This window comes from Schistocerca americana, chromosome X, assembly GCF_021461395.2.
Source record: "Schistocerca americana isolate TAMUIC-IGC-003095 chromosome X, iqSchAmer2.1, whole genome shotgun sequence".
In the NCBI taxonomy this organism is placed as follows: domain Eukaryota; kingdom Metazoa; phylum Arthropoda; class Insecta; order Orthoptera; family Acrididae; genus Schistocerca; species Schistocerca americana.
Genome location: NC_060130.1, coordinates 966,200,350 through 966,223,433, shown reverse-complemented (window position 1 = coordinate 966,223,433; position 23,084 = coordinate 966,200,350). Strand labels below are relative to the sequence as shown.

The 23,084-nt window shown below is 39.8% G+C and overlaps 1 protein-coding gene across 1 annotated transcript in view; it reads left to right on the top strand.

Moving 5' to 3' along the window:
- The window catches only part of LOC124555342, an 856,442-nt gene that overhangs the window by 666,150 nt on the left and 167,208 nt on the right, over window positions 1-23,084 (top strand). Inside the window, exons 32-33 of the mRNA XM_047129223.1 lie at window positions 15,379-15,423; window positions 17,112-17,318. Of these exons, the coding sequence (XP_046985179.1) occupies window positions 15,379-15,423; window positions 17,112-17,318 (252 nt within the window). The remainder of the gene's footprint in view (window positions 1-15,378; window positions 15,424-17,111; window positions 17,319-23,084) is intronic.

Here is a 23,084-nt window from a genome sequence, read left to right as displayed (position 1 = left end):
ACATTAACTGTTGTCCACTGTATCACCAATTACGTTCAGTAATCAATTTAAACATTTATATTCTCACTTTGTCACAGCTCTCGTCACTTTGATCTTAATATACCATAACGTATAGTACAGCATTGTGCACTTATATTTTAGAAAGCAATTCATGCAGCTTCCTACACAGCAAAACCACAAATGGAGAACAGCAACTTAACTTTAACTGAAAACTGGTGCTGACAACCTAGCACAGTTTCATCATACTAAAATTCAAAACACAAAATGACTGACCAAACCACAAAATTATTGTCTTTAACATCAGTAAATCACTTTACCCCCCAAAATGAAATCCATTTCTACACAATAAAATACTGCATAAAATTCTTCGACAATGCATAAGGGTGCTTGTTTCTCAAGGCCTATCGAAGACTTCCTGGAGTAGGTTCAAATGGCTCTGAGTTCTATGCGCCTTAAATTCAGAGATAATCAGTCGCCTTGAACTTAGAACTAATTAAACCTAACTAACCTAAGGCCATCACACACATCCATGCCCGAGGCAGGATTCAAACCTGCGACCGTAGCGGTCGCTCGGCTCCAGAGCGTAGCGCCTAGAACCGCACGGCCATTATGGCTGGCTCTGGAGCAGGAACCTGTCCTTTTTCTTCCTGACTTTCTCCATAACAGTATCTCTATGTTGCAGTGAACTATTTTGAGATGGACTGGGTGACACTGCTGGGGGTGCTGGAGTTTCACTGTGATGTGGCTTTAACCGGTCAAAATATACTACCACATTACAGTCAGAATTTCTGCGTTTACAGGATGGGTCACTTGCCTGATGGATAAGGACCTTCATATTGAGACATGAATTTCTTGGTCTTTCGCTTCTTAACCACAGGGTTATGAAACTAGATCTCTGGGTCTATATGGGGGAGCACAGCTCATCTGTTACTTCATTGATTCTGTTTCTGAGGGGCTTACAATTTTTTTTGCCTTACCTAATTCGAGATAGCCATGAGACAGCGTGTCAGATCCACCCTAGGCAGAAATTTGTCAAGTTCGAATGGGGAGTTCATAGGCCATCCGTATACCCAGCTTATTCATGTCTCCAACTATTGTATGCAGAAGCTACGTCAGCAATATACATGTACAAGTCGCTTTGCGAGTGATTTACACTTGTAGACAACGTTCAAAATATTGTTCTATGGGCTAATTCAATGCGACCATTTGCCCTAAAATGAAAAGGTGTTGGTCTCCATTTTTTGATTTACAACAAGCTGCACATTTGCACAAACAGAGCGGACATGAAATTAGTCCACTGATTGGTGAAAATAGCATCAGGACTTCGGAAAGGTAAAACTAAATGATTGACAAAAGCACAGCCACTGTTTCTGCAGTAATATCTGCAAGTGATGCTAGAATTATGTAGCTAGAAAAGTCATGTATGACCTAAAGAAACTGGTACACCTGTCTAATATCGTGTAGGTCCCTCGCGAGCACGCAGAACTGCTGCAACATGACCTGGCATGGACTCGACTAATGATTGCAGTAGTGTTGGAGGGAACTGACATCAAGAATCCTACAGAACTGTAAATCTGTAAGATTACAAGGGGGTGGAGATCTCTTCTGAACAGCACGCTGCATGGCATTCCTGATATGCTCAATAATTTTCATGTCTAGGAAGTTTGGTGGCCAGCGGAAGTGTTTAAACTAGAAGAATGTTCCTGGAGCCACTCTCAGCATTGGAATCTCCAGTAATTTGCGGAAGGGTTGCACTTCTCTCACGTTGAATGATTTTCTTCAGTCGTCATTGGCCTCGTTCTTGCAGGATCCTTTTTTCGGCCGCAACGATGTCGGCGATTTGATGTTTTACCGGATTCCTGATATTGCGGTACACTCGTGAAATTGTCATATGGGAAAATCCTCACATCATCGTTATCTCAGAGATGCTGTGTGCCATAGTACGTGCGCCGACTGTAACACCACGCTCAGACACACTTAAATCTTCATAACCTGCCATTGCAGCAGCAGTAACCGATCTAACAACTGCGCCGGACACTTGTTGGCTTATATAGGCGTTGCCGACCTCATCGCCGTATTCTGCCTGTTTACGTATCTCTGTATTTGAAGCAGCATGTGTACACCAGTTTCTTTGGCGCTTCAGTGTATCTGCAAACTTAAAAAAAAAAAAAAAAACGTTTTCCTGTGGGTACCGTTACTTCTTCCTCTAATCCACTAATGTTGTAGTGCGATGGCTTAAGCGTGCGATTATCACAATGAGAAACAAGTAATACACTAATTTGAGACCCTGTATCCACTAATAATTTGACAGTCCTTCCTCTGTTTCTGCCTTTTAAAATTATGTTAGCCACCTCATTTACATTTCCGTATTGGACAGTATTAATTACTCATGTTGGGGGCGAGAGTTGGTGAAGGAGCCTGCCCTCTAACCGTTTCCCCACCCTGTATTCGTATTTTGTCTATTATTTTGCAGAGGATTCGCTGTTGATAATTCTGTCTACAATTTTGTGGGCAGCCATTAATTGCGTGTCGCGCCATATGGCATTTTGTACAACACAGTGTGCGACAGCACTTAGTGGTGTGATTTGGCGATGGAACGGAAGCTATTTGTGCAGCCTCCTCGTGTCACAGTTCTAATCTTACTGTCTCGCGTCGTTCTTCAATTCCACCAATACGTCAAACAGCACTAATGCTACAATGTTTGTTTATGAAACAAACCCTGATGAAATTAGGAACATAATAAAATTGTTACCCAATAAAATCTCTAGTGGCTATGATGAAGTACCTGACCTCATATTAAAGGTGTGTGCTCCCCATATAGTAAAGCCATTATCAACCATCTACAACCAATCATTAAAAACTGGCATTTTTCCAGATGCTCACAAAATAGCTAAAGTCTCACCATTACTAAAGAAAGGTTCCCCTGATTTAGTATCCAATTATAGACCATTATCCATATTAAACATCTTTTCAAAAATCCTAGAAAAACTTTTTTATGACAGGCTTATAAATTTAATAAAAAACCACGCACCAATCAGCATTCAACAACATGGTTTTAGTAAATCTTTATCCCCCAGACAGCAATTTTTGAACTGTTGGACCACATACTGAAATCAATTGACCAACATAATATAGCTGCAGGTATCTTCTTAGATCTCTCTAAAGCCTTTGACGTACTAGATCATAAAATACTGCTTGCTAAATTGGAAAGAAGAGGAATAAGAGGTGTGGCTCACAACTGGCTATGCTCTTACCTACAAAACCGCAGACAGAAGGTATCACTTCAATGCGATATTAATGTACAGAATAAAATAAATAACACAGTTTTCCTCTCGGAAGAAAGAACAATAAGATATGGTGATCCCCAGGGTTCTGTTCTAGGGCCATTACTTTTCCTCATTTACATAGATGATCTTGTTGAACATATGAGCCCACAAAAAACTATCCTGTTTGCTAATGATACAAGCATAGTGTTGACTGGCTCTAGCCCTGAATCCCTTCAGACAATATCTGATAACTCTATGAAAAAACTTTCTGAGTGGTTTAACAAAAATGGCCTAATTGTTAATAGTGGGAAAACTGTATGTATCAACTTCCATCTAATTCCCACATCCAATCAAAAAACTATCCAAGTAAAGTTAAATAATGATAAAATTGAAAATGTAAATGCAACAAAATTTTTGGGTCTACGGGTCCAACAAAATTTAAAATGGGACACAAACATAAACAACTTATCAAAGAAACTCTCATCATTGTGCTATGGACTAAGAATACTAAAATCTACTACAAGTAAATCCACACTAATGCAAGCATACCTGCGCAGTTACACTTATTGCTCCGCTATGGAATCATCTTTTGGGGAAATTCAATTCACAGCACAAATATATTTAAACTACAAAAAAGAGCACCGAGGATAATCTGTTGCCTCGACTGCTCTGGCTTCAGCTTCCTCGATTGACACGTCATTATATGTAGCATCCCGTCCTCTCGTGTATGTGCGGCATGACACAGCTTGTGTTCTATTGCTGAAAGCTTTGAAATCTTCATTCGGCTTTTGCTGTAGCGTGGATAGATGGTCTCCATAGTAGATGATGTCTCTTTTGTCTGAATAGTGCTCTGCTACTCTGTAAGGCAGGGCCTCAGATATTTCTGCGTCTTGTAACAAATCAGAGCAGATTCCACATACATATGTACATCACCTGTCAACTTTAGTCCCGCTATTTAGCAAAAATCCCTCTGGCCAAGCCCAAGTGCGCCCTAAATCATGTTTATTATGTAGAAAAGTGTTAACATTTGCCTTTAGCTTTCCCGAAAAAGTTGGTATAAAGCAGGAGCGCCCAATATTTCGGCTCATGGGCTGTGCGTGCACGGGAGTGCGAAAGTGCTCAACCACGATTCCCATTCTCCCCACCGCCATGCACACTGTCTAATCGTGAGGGAAAAGGGGAGAACTGGGAACGCGCTGCATTTAAATGAGTGTGCAGTCCCACTGCATTCTACTTGGTTTTATGTTTAACATTTCTCAACAACATAGGTCACAAACAAAACAAATTTTTAGTATTATTTAATTATTTTTGGCGCACTGAAAAAGTAACATAATTTAAATCTGTTACAGACTGTTGGCATACGGACAGATGCAGATAATTTCACAGAACTTTGCTCTCAAGTTGCCATGTACTATGACAAAAAAAAAGAGTGTCAGAATACGCCAGTGAAAATTAGGTGCTAGTGTTTTACATGGAAAGCAGCAGTGGTGATGACAAGCCATTAACAGTAGGGATGATGATGACGACGCTCTAAAATGTGGGTGCTCCACATTGGGCAGTGTCGGCGCACGCGGCAGCTCAAACTCTCATCGAATGTGGGTGTATCAGCGGTGGCAATGAGTGGCCTCAAGCACCCATGGCGGTGTGGCAGCAGGTCGACCTAGAGAATGAGTACACACAGGAAAGGGTCCATATCTAGTGGGAATGCTGTGGTCTTGTGCCATGCACATTTTTCACACAGCTCGGCATATATGGACACATCCGAATGCCAAGAAATGTTGCCTTACAGCACAGTCTGGCCCAGGTTTGCCACATATCTTAAGACAATGTAGCAATGCTGTGGGCTAACAACATTCAGGCAACTCCCTATCATTGACTTAATAATGCGGAATCCATCCACAAAACAAAGCATTCATATGTCAGACCAAACGGTGTGTTCTGCTCCTCCAGTTGACACCAGCTGTTAAAGACTGGACGAGGGTAAAGCGGCTGCGGGGTGTGTGCATCCCATCTGGGAGTGTATAAATTTCAGTGAATGTTAAAGTCGAACAACTGAATGAGTTTCAAAAACTGGCTGGTGTGCAAGGCTTATTCCAGAAGTCTACCTCTAAAGGATACAAGTGGCACCTGGGAGGCCGCCAACAGACTAAGTGGCATATTGGCCAAGAGGGGGATGCAGAAGGCACGTCTGATTGGGTTGAAAGCTGGCTGCCAAGAGAACATCAGCTCGGTTCTAGCGTGCTCTCGTCAGCCATCTGTGTGGTCCCTATACACCATTCACAGCCCTCTGATTGGTTGGTAGAGATATGTTCGAAGCATATCCTCATCAGCGACACTTGTCCTAAGTGTCATCTTGTCACCATTACTCACTGTGAGAATGGTATGCACATTAACAAGGTGTGTTTTGGCAATGCTATCCAGTGATAACCAGGCCTGAACCAGCCCATGCCAAGCCACGGCTCTGCAGTGAAACACAGTTCAGCAATATAAAGAAAGAAACTCTGAAAAATTATACATTTTGATTAAAATAAAACTTTTCCCACTCAGTTTGTCAGTCCACCAGTCACTCATCAGAACAAAGCAATCATAGTGCCTGCCCATGTTAAAGACAGGGGAAATATGCTTCATACCATTATTAAAATGTGGAACTATGCCTGATAAATACATACACACAAATGAAATTTAAGAGTTTAATCTAAAGAGCACACAGCGAACTCAAAATAAGTCACTTTGTATTAGCAGCTGCAGGGACAGAAGCTACCACTTGACTTGAATCCCAATGAAAACGTGTGGGCCAAAATGAAGTTTCACACGAATTTACATTGGCCTTGGGACCTAGATGGATGCATGGGAGAGTCTTGCGGATGATGAGATGTATTTCCAGAGGCTGACTACCTCAATGCATCATTGCGTGAGACAGGTAACAGATGCCAGTGGTTGGTGGACCTCATAGTAACCTCATCCCTGATGTGAAACATTCCTCAGCTTGCATTACTTCACATTATATTATGTTTGTTAATTTGAAACCTACATGAAAGAAGAATGTAATCATTCCAATCCCAAAGAAAGCAGGTGTTGACAGATGTGAAAATTACTGAACTATCAGTTTAATAAGTCACAGTTGCAAAATACTAATGCAAATTCTTTACAGACAAATGGAAAAACTGGTAGGAGCCGACTTCAGAGAAGATCAGTTTGGATTCCGTAGAAATGTTGGAACATGTGAGGCAATACCGACCTTACGACGTATCTTAGAAAAAAGATTAAGGAAAGGCAAACCTACATTTCTAGCATTTGTAGACTTGGAGAAAGCTTTTGACAATGTTGACTGGAATACTCTCTTTCAAATTCTGAAGGTGGCAGGGGTAAAATACAGGGAGCAAAAGGCTATTTACAATTTGTACAGAAAGCAGATGGCAGTTATAAGAGTCGAGGGGCATGAATGGGAAGCAGTGGTTGGGAAGGGAGTTAGACAGGGTTGTAGCCTCTCCCTGATACTATTCAATCTGTATATTGAGCAAGCAGTAAAGGAAAAAAAAGAAAACTTCAGAGTAGGTATTAAAATCCATGGAGAAGAAATAAAAACTTTGAGGTTCGCCGATGACATTGTAATTTTGTCAGAGACAGCAGAGGACTTGGAGGAGCAGTCAAACGAAATGGACAGTGTCTTGAAAGGAGGGTATAAGATGAACATCAACAAAAGCAAAACAAGGATAATGGAATGTAGTTGAATTAAGTCGGGTGATGCTGAGGGAATTAGATTAGGAAATGAGACACTTAAAATAGTAAAGGAGTTTTGCTATTTGGGGGGGCAAAATAACTGATGATGGTCAAAGTAGAGAGGATATAAAATGTAGACTGGCAATGGCAAGGAAAGCGTTTCTGAAAAAGAGAAATTTGTTAACATCGAGTATTGATTTAAGTGTCAGGAAGTCGTTTCTGAAAGTAATCGTATTTAGTGTGGCCATGTATGGAAGTGAAACATGGGCAATAAATAGTTTGGACAAGAAGAAAATTGAAGCTTTCAAAATGTGGTGCTACAAAAGAATGCTGAAGATTAGATGGGTAGATCACATAACTAATGAGGAGGTATTGAATAGAATTGGGGAGAAGAGGAGTTTGTGGCACAACTTGACCAGAAGAAGGGATCGGTTGGTAGAACATGTTCTGAGGCATCAAGGGATCACCAATTTATTACTGGAGGGCAGCGTGGAGGGTAAAAATTGTAGAGGGAGACCAAGAGATTAATACACTCAGCAGATTCAGAAGGATGTAGGCTGCAATAGGTACTGGGAGATGAAGAAGCTTGCACAGGATAGAGTAGCATGGAGAGCTGCATCAAACCAGTCTCACGACTGAAGACCACAAAAACAACATGAAATCATTGCACTTCAAATTGTATTTATTGAATTCATGCTACCTAGCACATAATACATCCAAATTTGAAATAAGCTCAACAAGTCAATTTGAATAGCATTAGAAATGGTGTCCTAATGTCAGACAGTCAGAGAAAACACTTAAATCAACCAGTATGAGAAGAGGTAAACTATAAGAGGGTAATATTCTCTTTCTTATTGCCTCCCCAACATTTTCTGCATTTATTGTACAAAAGCAATGCTGTTAGGGTGTACAAAAGCTCTTTTTCAAGACAACATTCTTTGGGAGCCCAAGGATAGCATTCCATGGCCCTGTGCCTATTTGTCTATGTTAATATTCAGAGAAACAACCACAGCAGAATACGGATTGAGTGTCTTCTTCTTCTTCTTCTTCTTCGGATTTTTCATCTGAAGCATTGTCCTCAATTAAATTTGTAGCCAACTACAAATGACTGGAAGACTGTTTCCTGCTTTTACCTCTTTTTCCTTGTCAAGAAGAAATCTTGCTTCTGCCTCCTATGACTCCTCTACAGGTTTTATCCTTTTGAATTGTTGCATACATTAGATTATGTTAGCTACTTAACAGTTTCAGAATCTGCGCATTTTACTAGATAAGGTGGCTCTTGAGGTAACTTCATTTTGGGAGCTGGCCAGATACCAGTTGGACTCACATTTACTCTATTGTTTGAATCTAGCATGTCCAGTTTTCCAGAAGTCTTTTATAGCATTTTCCATTGTTACTGCTTTCAAGTAGGCCACTTCAAGTAACTTCATAATAAAAGATGAGATGGCTACTTGACTTGGGTTATTTGCCCACCAGGCTTCTATTTCTCGGAGATAATGTGTTTTAAATGCTCACATGAATTCCACACAAGGGACTGTATTTTACATGTGGAATGGGGTAATAATCACACAATGTGAACAGTTTTCCCTTGATTTGTTGTGTCACGAAGATGAGAGATGATTCCCATCGAGTATTAGCACAACAGGATCACCTTCAGATGGCTTCACAAAATTGTCAACTCATTTAGTGAAAGCATCGGTCTGAATCCAGCTATTAGAGTGGCAAGATGAAATTACCCTAATATGACATAGAATGTACTAGGGTGGCAAAATGAAATTATCCTAATATGAGATGCAGTGTTAGTGTCACATATTAGGATACCCACGGTATCGCGTGTTAGGAATAAGCCATCTTATGCTAGAAACCTAGCCACATTGTTATACTGCTGGGTCTGAAGGACAGTTCATTATAGCGAATGAAAGAGTGCAGTGTGAAGAATGTAAACTTATGGATATTGTTGCAACAGCTACTCAACTTCAGATATTAAAATCCTACAAGTACACCTACTCAAAACACTTGAAACACAACACTTTTAAAATCAAGGACTCTTTACAAAATCCTGCTCCATAATTGTCTTATTGTGACTGCTGTACGCCTTGGACATTGTGAACACAAAGTTCTAATACCTCCCAACAGAGCTGAGTGCTTACTTTAGTCAGGTTCTAGCTTCCTCACAATATTGAACCCTCCCATAATGAGCAACTTTCCTCTATATTCAAAGTCATTTTTAGTAATGATAGTATCTTGTGGGTAAATTAAAAATAATCTCAAACTGGAACATAGATGGTCATTTTCTCAAATTAAATTCTCATTGCAGTAAGGCAAAAAGCATTGCATTGCATATGTGGCATCTGTAGTTGCATTCTTTTCTCATTTTTTCCTCATAGTGTAGTTCTTAAATTTCATATTTTTTTTTCTGTTTAAGAGATATAAGCTTGCATTTTGTAAGTGTAAGTTCAGGCAGTCTGTCACACAGTTTTTATTTCTTATGAAAAGCCAGCTATATTGGTCATCAAGGCATCTGCATCCATTAGTGACATATCAGGAGGGCAGCAAGTTGCATATCTAGGATTCTGTTTGCTTTTAAAGTTTCAGTTAGTCTTGCTAGGATGGGTAGGATGTGTGCATGCTGTGTGCAGGTGCAGGAGAAACTGGCTGCAGTTCACGAACAGCTGAATGCACTTTTGGCTATGACCAGTCACCTCCAGTCTGCTACCTCAGGGTGTAGAAGTGTCAGAGAATCTGACACATTGCATGGGACACCTCATGTGTTGCTTGTCCTTTGGTTTGGAGCTGAGTGGAGGATCTCAGTCAAAGGATTTGTCAACTCTGTGGTGGTCTTGGCTGCATGTTTCCAAACCTGCATAATCGGTTGGGGATTTGTAGAACTCCCCTTGATAGGTCAGGGTGCACTACACACTCGGGTAGTGGAATGCTTGTGGAATGCACAAGAGGATTCTTTAGGTTAGGTGGTAGTTTCAGATACAGTGATGAACACTCACCAGTCAGTATGCAGCAAGGGAAGTCAGTCGATATTCAGAATAAAGACATTTAGACTGCCAAAATTGTATCAGTAAATTGTCAAAGTATTCCTAACTAAGTTCCTGAATTTACTGCCCTCCAGGAAAGTTTTCACACTCAAATTATTCTCTGGACCAAGAGCTGTCTCAAACCTGAAATGGAAATGTCTTAGATGTTTAGCGAGTCATGTAATGTATATTGGAAAGACAGATCTGAGGCCATAGCATCTGACAAAAATATTCTCTTCACTGATGTCAAAGTTGAGTGTGACAGTGAAGTTATCTGGTCACGTATAACAGATTTAGGTGGAACCACATTATTGATTGGATGTTTTTACCGGCCACTCGATTCTGCTGTTACAGTTCTGGAGTCATTTAAAGAAAGCCTATGGTCAGTAGCGATTAATACCCAGATCATGCAATACTACTTGGAGACGACTTAAACCTTCTAGGCATAGACTGGGATGTCTATGGATTCATTGCAGGGGATATAGACAGATGGCCATGTGAAGTACTTTTGGACACGTTTTCTGAAAATGGTCTTGAGCAGCTAGTTCGGCAGCCCACACACGATGGAAATATCTTAGACCTTGTAGCTACAGACTTGGACCTTATCAATAACTTCAGTGTAGAAACAAGGATTAGTGGTCATGATGTCATTATAGCAACTATGGTTATAAAAGGTAATAAATCAGTTAAGAAGGCTAGGAGAGCTACTACCACTGTCATACCTTAGCAGAAGATCTGGCAGAGAACCTGAGAAAATTCAGGTCTTACGTAAAATTGCTAAGTCAGTCTAAGGCCTCCATCCAGACACTTGTTGACCAGTATGGTGTGGCAGTTGAAGATAAGAAAACAAATGCCAAATGCTGAAGTTTTAAATTTCACGTTTAAGAAATTATTCATGTAGGAAAATCATACAAACAAACCAGACATTTGACCATTGAACAGACTACCTTATGGACAGCCTAGTAATAAGCATCCTTGGTGTAGAGAAACAACTGAAAGAGTTGAAAACAAATAAGTCACTAGTACTGGATGGAATCTCAATTCAGTTTCTCAAAGAGTACTCTTACAACAGCAGACACTTATCTAGCTTGCATTTATCGTGAATCTCTCACCCAGTGTAAAGTCCCAAGTGAATGCAAAAAAGCACAAGTGACTCCTGCATATAAGAAGGGCAAAAGAATGGCCTCACAGAATTACAGACCACTATCGCTAACATCTATTTGCTGCAGAATCCTTGAACACATTCTCAGTTTGAATATAATAAATTTTCCTGAGACCAAGAATCTTATGTCCACAGATCAGCATGGTTTTAGACCATAACTCGTGTGAAACTCAGCCTGCCTATTCTCGCATCATGTACTGCAAACTAAGGATGAAGGGCAACATGCAGATTCCATATTTCTTGATTTCTGGAAAGCATGTAAATGGTGCCCACTGCAGGCTATTAAAGAAAGTATGAGCATATGGAATAGGTTTACAGATATGTGAGTGGCTTGAATACTTCTTAAGTTATATAACCCGGTATTTTTGTTTTTAACAGGGAGTATTCATCAAAGACAAGGATATCGCCAGGAGTGCTCCAGGGAAGTGTGATAGGTCTGCTATTATTCTCTACATATGTAAATGGTTTGTCAAACCAGGTGGGCAGCACTTTGTGGATCTTTGCTGATGAAACTGTAATGTATGGCAAGGTATCAGTGTTGAGAGACTGTAAGAGGATATAAGATGACTTAGAAAAAACTTCTAGTTGGTGTGATGAATGGCAGCTTGCTCTAATGTAGAAAAATGTAAGTTAATGCAGATGAGTAGGAAAAACAAACATGTAATGTTTGGAGACAGGAGTAGTGGTGTCTGCTTGACACAGTTACATCATTCAAATATCTGTGTGTAACAATGCAAAGCAACATGAAATGGAACAAGCATGTGAGGATTGTGATAGGGAAGGTGAGTGGCTGACTTCGGTTTATTGGGAGATTTTTAGCAAAGTGCGGTTAATTTGTAAAGGAGACTGCATATAGGACGCTAGTGTGACCAATTAGTGAGTACTGCTCAAGTGTTTGGGATCTGCACCAGGTTGGATTAAAGGGAGACACTGTAGCAGTTTAGGGACAGGCTGCTTGATTTGTTACCAATACATTCGAACAATACATAAGTGTTATGGAAATGCTTTGGTAATTCAAATGGGAATCCCTGGATGGAAGGCAACATTTTTTCAAGGAACACTATTGAGAAAATTTAGAGAACCAACTTTTGAAGCTGACTACAGAATGATTCTTCTGCCACCTACACATATTGCGTGTACAGACCATGAAGATAAGATACAAGAAATTAGGGCTAGTACAGAGGCATATAGGTAACCATTTTCCTTCACTCTATTTGTGAGTGGAACAGGAAAGGAAATGACTAGTATTGGTACAGGGTACCCTCCGCAATGCGCCGTATGATAGACTGCGGAGGGTCTATGTAAATGTAGATGTAGATGTACCGGGTGATTATAATTGAAGTAAAACTTTCAAAACACTGTAGAAATAACACCACTGGCCAGAATGACATCAAATTGCAATGGAATACTATCAGAGAAGGGGAAAAACCTATCGCAGAAGAAAAAAAATTGTGTGAAAATTGATCAATAGATGGTGCCATATGTGTCAGAATATGTAAATGAAAACACCTGTCATGTGCACGCCCCATTGAAGTTGGTATAAACATGCTGGGTTCATGGCTTTTCCTCCTTTCGCATCTGCGACGTTCACCACAACTGTCTCAATGCAGGATCATGCTCTGCTTGTAAAGCTGTATTACAAGAATGATGACTGTGCACACATCGCTCTGCAGAAATTTTGGACACTGAAGGGCTTGTAAAAAGGCATTGGTCTGATGACTGCCATGGGTCTGAAGAAAATGATTCAGAAATTCGAAAAGATTGGTTCTTTTGTTGTGCAACCTGGTAGAGGGAGGAAACGAATTGATTCGGGGTCAGTGGAAGCAGTGGCCACAGCAATGCAGGAGGAGACGAGTGGTGGTGTGTAAATGTGTAGTGCACAGAGAACTGCCCGAACATTGGACATACCCATGAGCATGGTGCGTAAAATCCTATGAAATATCCTTCTTTAGTATCCATTCAAAATTACCCATGTGCACGAGTTGCTTCCTGTTGACCTGCCAGCAAGAGAGACCTTTGCTATAGAAGTTCTTGCTCATATGGAAGTGGACAATGATTGGCTGTGAAAGATTTTGTGGACAGACGAAGCCCACTTCCATCTGACATGATATGTCAGTACACAGAATTGTCAAATATGGGAAACAGAAAATCCACACACAAATCAGCCAGTAACACTTCATCCTGAAAAGGTCACTGTGTGGTGCGGGCTTATGACATCATTTATCATAGGGCCATATTTTTTCCGAAGAGACAGGTGCTTCCGATCCTGTTACCCTTACCATCACTGGTAAGTGCTATGAGTGTCTTCTGCGCAACCACGTCATTCCAGCTCTCCAACAACATGTATGTGTGACTGGTATCATTTTTATGGAAGATGGCACTCCTCCACACATCGCAAATCCAGTTAAGCAGTTGCTGAAGCACCATTTCAGAAATGCTAGAATTATCAATCGCCATTTCCCTACCGCCTGGCCATCCCAATCATCTGATCTTAATCTGTGTGACTTCTGGCTGTGGGGCTATCTGAAAGATGTTGTGTTCAGTGTTCCGATTGAAAACTTAGCTGCATTGAAGGCACCACTGCGCAACACGATCTGAACATGACCCTCTAAACACTTTGATCAGTTGTGGAACATGCTGTTTCTCAATTTCAACTTGTTGCAGAAAATGGTGGGCTGCATATTGAACATGTTTTGTGCCAGTCACATGGAAATTAGTAATCTGATTTGATTCTGAGTGATGCTTTTTATGCATTTTTTGGCCTCATGACATTTAAAAACTGATGTTAGTGATGCTTTTTATGCAGTTTTTAGCCACAGGACAATTAAAAACCACAGTTTGTTTAGTGTGAAAAGTACACCTTAGGCATTGCTGTATGATTCATTTGTCATTTGTAGTTGACCACTATTAAATTATAATGCTTACAGCATCATCTATTGCTACATTTTTTAACTATTTTGTAACTGCAGTAGCATTCTGTTACTGCAGTTATGTCACAGAATTACATATCTCTCTCTCTCTCTCTCTCTCTCTCTCTCTCTCTCTCTCCCTCCCCCTCTCTCGCCTCCCCCTCCCCTCCCTCTCTCCAGAATCATGTGGAAATAAAACATGTATTACGGAAAGTGCATGTTCAGAGTAGCTGGTGTCTTTGTTTCAGAGTGTGGAAAAAAGCACATAGTGGAAGTGAGATCTGAGAGTTTATTGAATTACTTTTATTTCAGGCATTACAGCCATGAAGCCATATGCAGTCAACTGGATACAAGTATAATCTCCTTTATAAATTTTTATGGAATAATATTAACATAACATAAACCTCAGACTGCATTCTGTGTTTCCTTGAATGCAAGCTGAACCTGAACTCCACCAACAAAATTTCTGAAGTTGTTCAAGGATATTATCTGAGTATTTTGTTATAAGAGACTGGTGGCTTCCAAGGCTCTTTGCAGAGTAATAAATTATTATACAAGATACTTATGATTTATTCATTTAGTTATCCCAGTTACCTTTTTTTCTGTGAAAATCTGTTGACAGCAGAGAAAAAGCTTGTAATATGCAATTTCCAAAATGTACAACAAAAAACGCGGTAAAGTGCAACAACACTCAGACAGATACAAATGTACTATGAAGTAGTGGCTGTTGCTGAGGGAAGAGCTCAGCATAGTATTGTCATGCTGCTCTTTCACTGCATTCAGTTAACCCGTACATGAGGTGCATGTTGGCAAACTCTTTATCAGTAGATCTATTCATACTGCCATGTATCACAATTAATATGCAACTAACACTGGCAGAAAAACACAGCTGAGGCAGAACTGATCAGTACTGAATTGAAGCTTGAGGGAAAAGGCTGAACTGGGTATTATTGTTGTCACAGTACTTTGAGTGATTGAAACACATTTGTGTCCAAACAAGACACACACTCTGTGCCACTGACATTTGCACTGTTGAATGGATGTCTTCAATGCAGCACAGATGGAAAGCTAAATGGGAATAACAAACAAAATGCAATTAGTCTTTAATGAGCCATCAGAAATCACAGGTTCCTCATACCAAATTATCCCAGACCAACCTCCAAAATTATTTTGATGGAGTTCTGGTTCACACTGTATAAGCATCTCTCTCTCTTAATATTCAAATATTGTGTAATAGTTACAGAATTGTTGGGGCTTTTCGCTCATTCATTTGATTTATCTTATGATTTTAGACCCACAGTTCATGCTTTCGAGATCAAGAAAGTCAAAATATTATGGTAAGTATGCATCCAGTTTTCAGTCTTAATACATGACCAGTTTTCAATTTTAATGCATGACTATCTCAGTCTGTTAACCTTTTAACCTTGTTGAAGAATGCAGTTACTGTGAACATTGTGTCAATATTTCTACAGCTTACTGTGTTTGACTGTATTCCATCTACAATGTTTGAAATGAAAGACATGAAACTAGTAAGTCACTGAATAAGTTGTCTATTAGTTGAAACTTTATACTTTTGGAGATGTTCATACTCTGTTGACTACTTGTGTATGCTGCATACTGTGTGTTGGACTATGAGTCAAATCTGGGCTCCTATCTTTCAAATTCCATTTGAGCCATCTGCCATTCTTCGTTGACCAATTCACTGATTCAGCTTATCACTACTTCTTGAGATCTTTATCAAGCTCATCTGCTTAATCTGTAAGGGTAGAGGTTACTTTGAAGAGGCTGACTCTCCAAAAGCCTCAGGGCTGTTAATATACTAAAATCTTATACTCCTGGCAAATTGTTAGATATTGTTAAACTTCCTTCTGATCTGAGAACCAAACAGTAGCTTCCCATGGAGGTGCTCTTCCATTTAAGTCACTTGGGCACAACTGAAGAATAGATTCACAGCTTTGACCTGCAACGATCTTTTTCTTTTCATTCCGAGCTTCACTGCGGCCTTTCAGAATTAAAAGACGTGAATCTGTAAACAGCCCCAAAAATGTGTGTAATCTAGTCTCTTCACAATATTTTCCCACTCAGAGGTACTTTAAATGCTGGCTTATCAACAGAGTGTCTACAGTGTTTGGAACTGAAGGAGAGCTGTACTGTCAAGTTAAGGAATGTGCCAGTAAGAGAGTTGCTCCCAGATGGCTTGATTGGAGATTCCCAATTGCTATCCATTTTAACCTACCATGACTATTTAATATATAGGCTTTGTTTAAAGGTCTGAGGATAACTATTTATGATATTGCAATGAAAAAATTACTGAGAAAAAATCTCATTTGACATACATGAAACCTCCCCCCCCCCCCCTCTCCACACAAACATACATACACAAATTTGTTTTTAAAATTGTGAATTAAAAGAGTGTTTTTCCCAAACAGACACAGACAGATAGATAGATAGATAGAGAGAGAGAGAGAGAGAGAGAGAGAGAGAGAGAGAGAGAGAGAGAGAGAGAGAGAGAGAGAAATTCCACAAGGCTATTTTCTTAACTATATATTGTGTTGATATTCTCATTTTCAGATTTTGAAAAAACAACTAATTAGTTTGTAAACTACAGTTGTGTAATTTTGGACCTAAGGAAATCATACACACTGGTAATGTGTTTTTAATGTGCACTTTTCAACTTTGATGTGAATCAAAATATTTGATCAAGTGCATATCCACAGCTGAGGAAGATATTTATAGAATAAAAAACTGCTGCAATTGCCAGTAATTTCTTAATTTTTTCTGTGATTGCCTTCTGCCTAGTCACTTCCATGTCATGCTGTCTAGGTGGGCACAACAGTTGTTGAAAGAATTCCTTTTCTCAGCTGAGATTTTTTTAATGATGACAGTAGTTTTCTTGAAAATTTTGATGCAATATCTGCTGTGTAACACATTTTAAAATAACAACTGAAGGATAGCTTGTTTATTTTGTAATTGCTACCTCTGTATTGTAATTAAGATAGTACCTTAGGTTATTTTTCTGTTCTAGATGACTACATGAGGAAACTGAATTACCTTGTACATGATGCAAGATTTTTTGTTATGAAGAGCAGCTGTGTTGAAAATATAACATTATCAAAAGCAAAGGGAGTGTGGTCAACTTTACCACAAAATGAAGTCAAATTGAATGAAGCCTTCCAGGAAAATTCTAATGTGTTTCTTATATTTTCAATTAAGGGGAGTGGAAGGTTTGCAGGTAATAATAAGTTCTATAGTTTTGTTTTTATTTTTGCTGCATTGAAGATGTTTGTCTTTCTAAATCCATGATCAAGTACATTCAGCTTTGATTGTTGGACTTTATTTGATGCCAGGATACTTTAAAATGAGAGATATTACATTTTTTTGCATGTATAGCTTTGGGCAAAATCAAACTAAATGAAACTTGAAGTGCTAAGGAAGTGACAGTGTGACAGGAACTAGTGCAAACTGATTGCAAGGAAATATGACACCATTTGCAATCAGAGTTATTTGTTCAGCAGCTTAATCTTGTGTATTGGTATGTATGGATTTCTACAGGGTGATTGGAAATGGTCAGAAAAGGTTGCTAGGGTGTTACAAGATAGGTTGTTCTGAGAAATAACTCTTAAGAAAAAATTGTGATACATTGCATCATTTCTGAGTTGATTAGCATTGAAGATAGCCATTCAGCACATGTAAATTCAAGGAGCTCATCAAAGACAGTGTCAAATCGAAAGACTTGCACCCGGTGAATGGTCTACCCAACAGGAGGCCCTTGTCACACGACATTTTTTTTATCAGATCACCAAATGTGTTCTTTGTTTGGTTTCCCAAAACCAAACAAGAAAGTAATACAAAAATGGGACATGGGATGGTAGTAAGGACTGAACCCAAGCTAAAGGCTGAGCAGTCTCCTGTGCTATCATCTATGCTATACGAACAACTGACACTAAATGTATCTGGCAGACCGCTTGAATTTGTGCACACAATGGCCTGATTGACTAAATTCAATGCTAGCTAACTCAGAAACAGTGAAATATATCAATTTTTTCCTTAATGATTATTTCTCAGCACAACCTATCTTGCAACACGCTTACAAGGTTTTCAAACTGTTTCTGACCACCCTGTATACATAGGAATGTATCAAATGTAAATTTACACAAATTGCCCATGAAGATTTGAGACAGAGTTGTGATACACACTTAAGGTATGATTAAGACTGTTTTCAGGGATTTGCAGTGGAGCAATATAATAAAGGAAAAACTTCTAAATTTTGGTACCAATTGGATTCTGTTCAAGGCGGCTTGTTAGTTAAGTTTCAAAGTACTCATTCAAAGGTACAAGGTTTGATCAAAAATGGTTATTTTTGTGTCACATAACAACATCCATGTGTCACATTTAATTCATGCAAAGCTGAATGGGATATAAGTATTGCTGTAGAATCTCAACTTATCTGTTTGATGGGTCACTTGTTAGATGAGTAAAGATTCCACCTTTCAAATGATTTACAAAACTACTAAGAAACACTATGTATGTGGTACACACCACCTTGTTTTTTACTTATATTGGCATGCATATGAGTTACTGGTTGCTTGTAGAGTTACTGTCGCCTTCAGTTCTGGGGCTAGGACACTATGGTGGGTGGTGTATCAAGGTCAGAAGGTCGGTGGTTGACCACCCAAGTACATAAACCACAGTGAATTTTTGGAGGGTGGATACCTGTCTGGTGCACAAAGGCATTATTAAAGCAGTATAACAAGTTAAAGCATTTATTGTACTCAAAATATAGCAGTTGAGATATCAACTTTCACACAGCTTGCATGGAGAGGACCGGTAGCAGCATTCCGCCATGGGATATGCCAATGAGCACTCAGCACACAGTTGGGTGGTGCATTGTCTCAGCTACCATGATATCACAAGGCTGGTGACCTCATTCATTTTGGAATGCAGCTTTGTCCACACCAAGTGGGGCTGCACACAGTTTCCAGGAGATGATGGACAGGGCACCCATGACCCTGTCATAGACAGCACACAGGTTAGGTCTGTACCAGCTCTGATAAGGATACATGAGGTCACACAGAGAAGTGCTTTTGCCTCCTGATAGGAGTGAGAATGGCAGTATGAAAGTCTGCCACAGGAATGAAGGCGGGCGGTAGCAGCAGCAAACTGGTGCGATGGCAGATGACAGTCTGCTCCAATACCCTGTTAGTTAGGCCTCCAGGAAGCTTTTCAGATAGTGGCAGCCACAGCTATCAGAACAGAAGTAATATTTATGCAGGACAGGCTGATGTGCTCTGCTACAGTGTGGTAGCAATAACATTATTTGTCCTGCTTTTCTCATCTGGTCAGCTCTTCAGCTCTCTTCTTTGCTTCGCGATTTCACAACTTCACCTTTCAGACACTCTCTCTGGAATGTCAGTATACTAAATAGTTACTCTTGCATTTGACTAAGCTTTCTTGCAAGACTTTATGCAGTCATGATTATGAAAATATCTGTCTGTCCCTATGAGGTCATTTTGCTATGTTGCTGGCTTGAGTGCCCAGCTCATTCAGGGTGTCACAACAGCTTCTGTATTCACTGCTGTGTTGGCAATCCTTTCTTGCTGGAATTCTGCATGGCTATTGATCCACTTTCCTCTGCTTTTTGGTTGCAAAGGTAGGTCTTTGAAATATTTCTAGATGCACTAAGTATACTATTCTGCTGTGGAACATTCCACCAGCCTTTAAGAAATCTACCTCAGATTTCTCTCAGGAGCCTATGAAACAGTCGTGACATACATGCACAGAGTACAATTTATACAATGTTACTGGTTTAGTTCCTCCCTCATTCTGTCTAGTTTGAACCACATGGTTCCTCAGTTATGCTCTTAATTCTGTAACCTTATTTTCTTAAACTCACTTCAGGGAACTCATATTCTTAAGAAAACACTTTTATCCAAAATTACCATTTATACACAAATACAATCATTTTTCACATACCACACGCAAACATACAATTCACAAATGCATGCACTTATCCCCATTTAACTAGTAATTCATGACTCTAATTATTTGTTAACTACTTCAGTAAATCAGTCAACTTCTCTTGTTTCCACACATATTTATTACTCTATTAAATAATCATGTAAAGAACTAGCACAGTAAAATTACAAAACTCTTTCTCCTCAGCAAATTTTTCCTTTAGTGTTACCTTATGTTCAGCAGCTTCCTTCATCTGTCAGGTGATTGCTTAAACCACTATCTTGGTACACCATCGGGAACTTTGTCTTTGAAATAGAAGTTTTCCTTTGCTTTCTTAAAACAACCATCTTTAAAACTATGCTTAGACAAAAACTGCTTACAGTATTACCACATAAAATATGCTGGTCAGTAGTTCCAACTATTTCCTTTACAACTAGTTACAGGTTGTTGTACATTTCCTTCAACAGTAAACTTTCTTGTGCTCCTCGGCAATTTACCATCTACACTGTATCTTAGTGTTACCATACCCAGTTTATATGGTTCTGCTTTTGGGATAATAGATTCTTGTGAAAGTGTAAAACTTATGATTGTCTCCTTTGGCTAAAACAATTTCTCTCTGAGTTTGACTGTGCTTTTAAGAATGAACACATGATGTTTCTTCTTACCCTCATTACCTATAACATTGCTCCCCAGGCAAACATTCATGATAGGATTCAGTCTTATGGGCTCGATCTTTTACCTTAGAAGCATTGTTCTCCTCCTCTTCCTCCCTCCCCCATTTGGAGAAGGCAGTGCCACCAGAAGTGGCAACAAATCTGTGACCTACAGAAATAAAAGTGTCTGTACTTTTTACTCATCTGCAACAGAACTGACATCATCAATAGCTTCCATTGCATTCTCCATAGTTGTTGTTGTGGTCTTCAGTCCTGAGACTAGTTTGATACAGCTTTCCATGCTACTCTATCCTGTGCAAGTTTCTTCATCTCCCAGTACCCACTGCAACCTACATCCTTCTGAATCTGCTGAGTGTATTCATCTCTTGGTCTCCCTCTACGATTTTTACCCTCCACGCTGCCCTCCAATACTAAATTGGTGATCCCTTGATGTCTCAGAACATGTCCTACCAACCGATCCCTTCTTTTAGTCAAGTTGTGCCACAAACTCCTCTTCTCCCCAATTCTATTCAATACCTCCTCATTAGTTATGTGATCTACCCATCTAATCTTCAGCATTCTTCTGTAGCACCACATTTCGAAAGCTTCTATTCTCTTCTTGTCCAAACTACTTATCGTCCATGTTTCACTTCCATACATGGCTACACTCCATACAAATACTTTCAGAAACGACTTCCTGACACTTAAATCTATACTTGATGTTAACAAATTTCTCTTTTTCAGAAACACTTTCCTTGCCACTGCCAGTCTACATTTTATATCCTCTCCACCTCGACCAACATCAGTTATTTTGCCCCCCAAATAGCAAAACTACTTTACTACTTTAAGTGTCTCATTTCCTAATCTAATGCCCTCAGCATCACCCAACTTAATTCAACTACATTCCATTATCCTTGTTTTGCTTTTGTTGATGTTCATCTTATACCCTCCTTTCAAGACACTGTCCATTCCGTGCTCCATTGTATCTACAATAAAATCACTGTCTGCAGCTTTCCTCTGCATGACACTAAAGTCAATGGCACATGTGCTTCCCTCTACATCTGGTCCAGGCTCCACGACCTCAAAACAATAACAATTATCACCCAGTGGTGTATAGACTACTACTGCATGTAAATCACTATCATGCTTGGTGCTAATCACTCACTTATTTACTTCATTACATCACACATTCACTCCATCTGGTAGTACAGCCACTTCAGACTCTACAGTTGCACAATATATTGAAACTGATACTTTTACATTACTTTCTGTAACTTCCACAATGCCAGTACTCTGTGTGTCAAGTAAACTTACTGAAACTTCCACAACTTTCGATTCCTGACACATGTTCGGACTGTCTACTTCCACAGAAGCACCTTTTAGCCATAATCCTCCTGCTTCCTCCTAGCATTCTTTACTGCTGAACAGATATAATCAGTATTTTCCTCAAACCTAGCATTCAGATTTTTCCTCCTATCTCTTCTCCACTCCCTCTGGAATGGCAGAATGCCAATCTCACTTCCTCTCCTTTTCTACTGTAAAGCTGCTACGTCTGTATTCTTAGCCTGTACTTGCTTAAACATATTTGCATTGTTCACCTGTAAATTTGGTACTTCAATTGATTAAATTGCAGTGTTTCCTTTTGGCTAGCCCCCTGTGGAATTGACAGTGATACAGTTGACAGTCTAACAGTCACTCAACAAAACAGAAAAAACCAAACCAACATTGCAGGCATTTAAATACTCTGTTATAAAAACTTATTACAGCCTAACATTCTGCCCAAATGGCTATTCATGAACATCACTAATCCATACTGCAATACAATGAGCCCGATGCTCAAATGAAAATGCTTCACCTGTTCCTCATGGTACAGATTGACACACACTATCTTTGAACAGCATCTGCGTCGATGTCCTTCGTCTTCTGTGTACATGTGCAACTAGACATCTGATGAAAAACCCATTGACCTATCATTACCCTTGTGGTCAAAGAGAAACATGTGCATGCACCCCGCCACTCCCCTCTGCCCAACCCCCCCCCCCCCCCCCCCCCCCACACACACAAACACTCTCTGCACACTCACCAAACTGTAGTACTGGACTGCTAGGCAATGCTGCAGTGGAAATCCTGGAGCTGAACACACCTCTGACATTTAATGCCATTGTATGCCAACAGTTCTGATGCCTGGAGGCATTATTAAAAGAGTATTACAACATAAAACATTTATTATCAACAAAATGCAACAATTGAGATATCAACATTAAGGCACCAGTGGTGGTAGGACAAGTGGAGGTGTCCTGCTGTGCAGTATGCTGGTCAGCACAAGGCTTGCAGTTGGGTGGCATGTCGACTCAACTATCATAACATCTTGGAGCCGGTGACCTCACCTG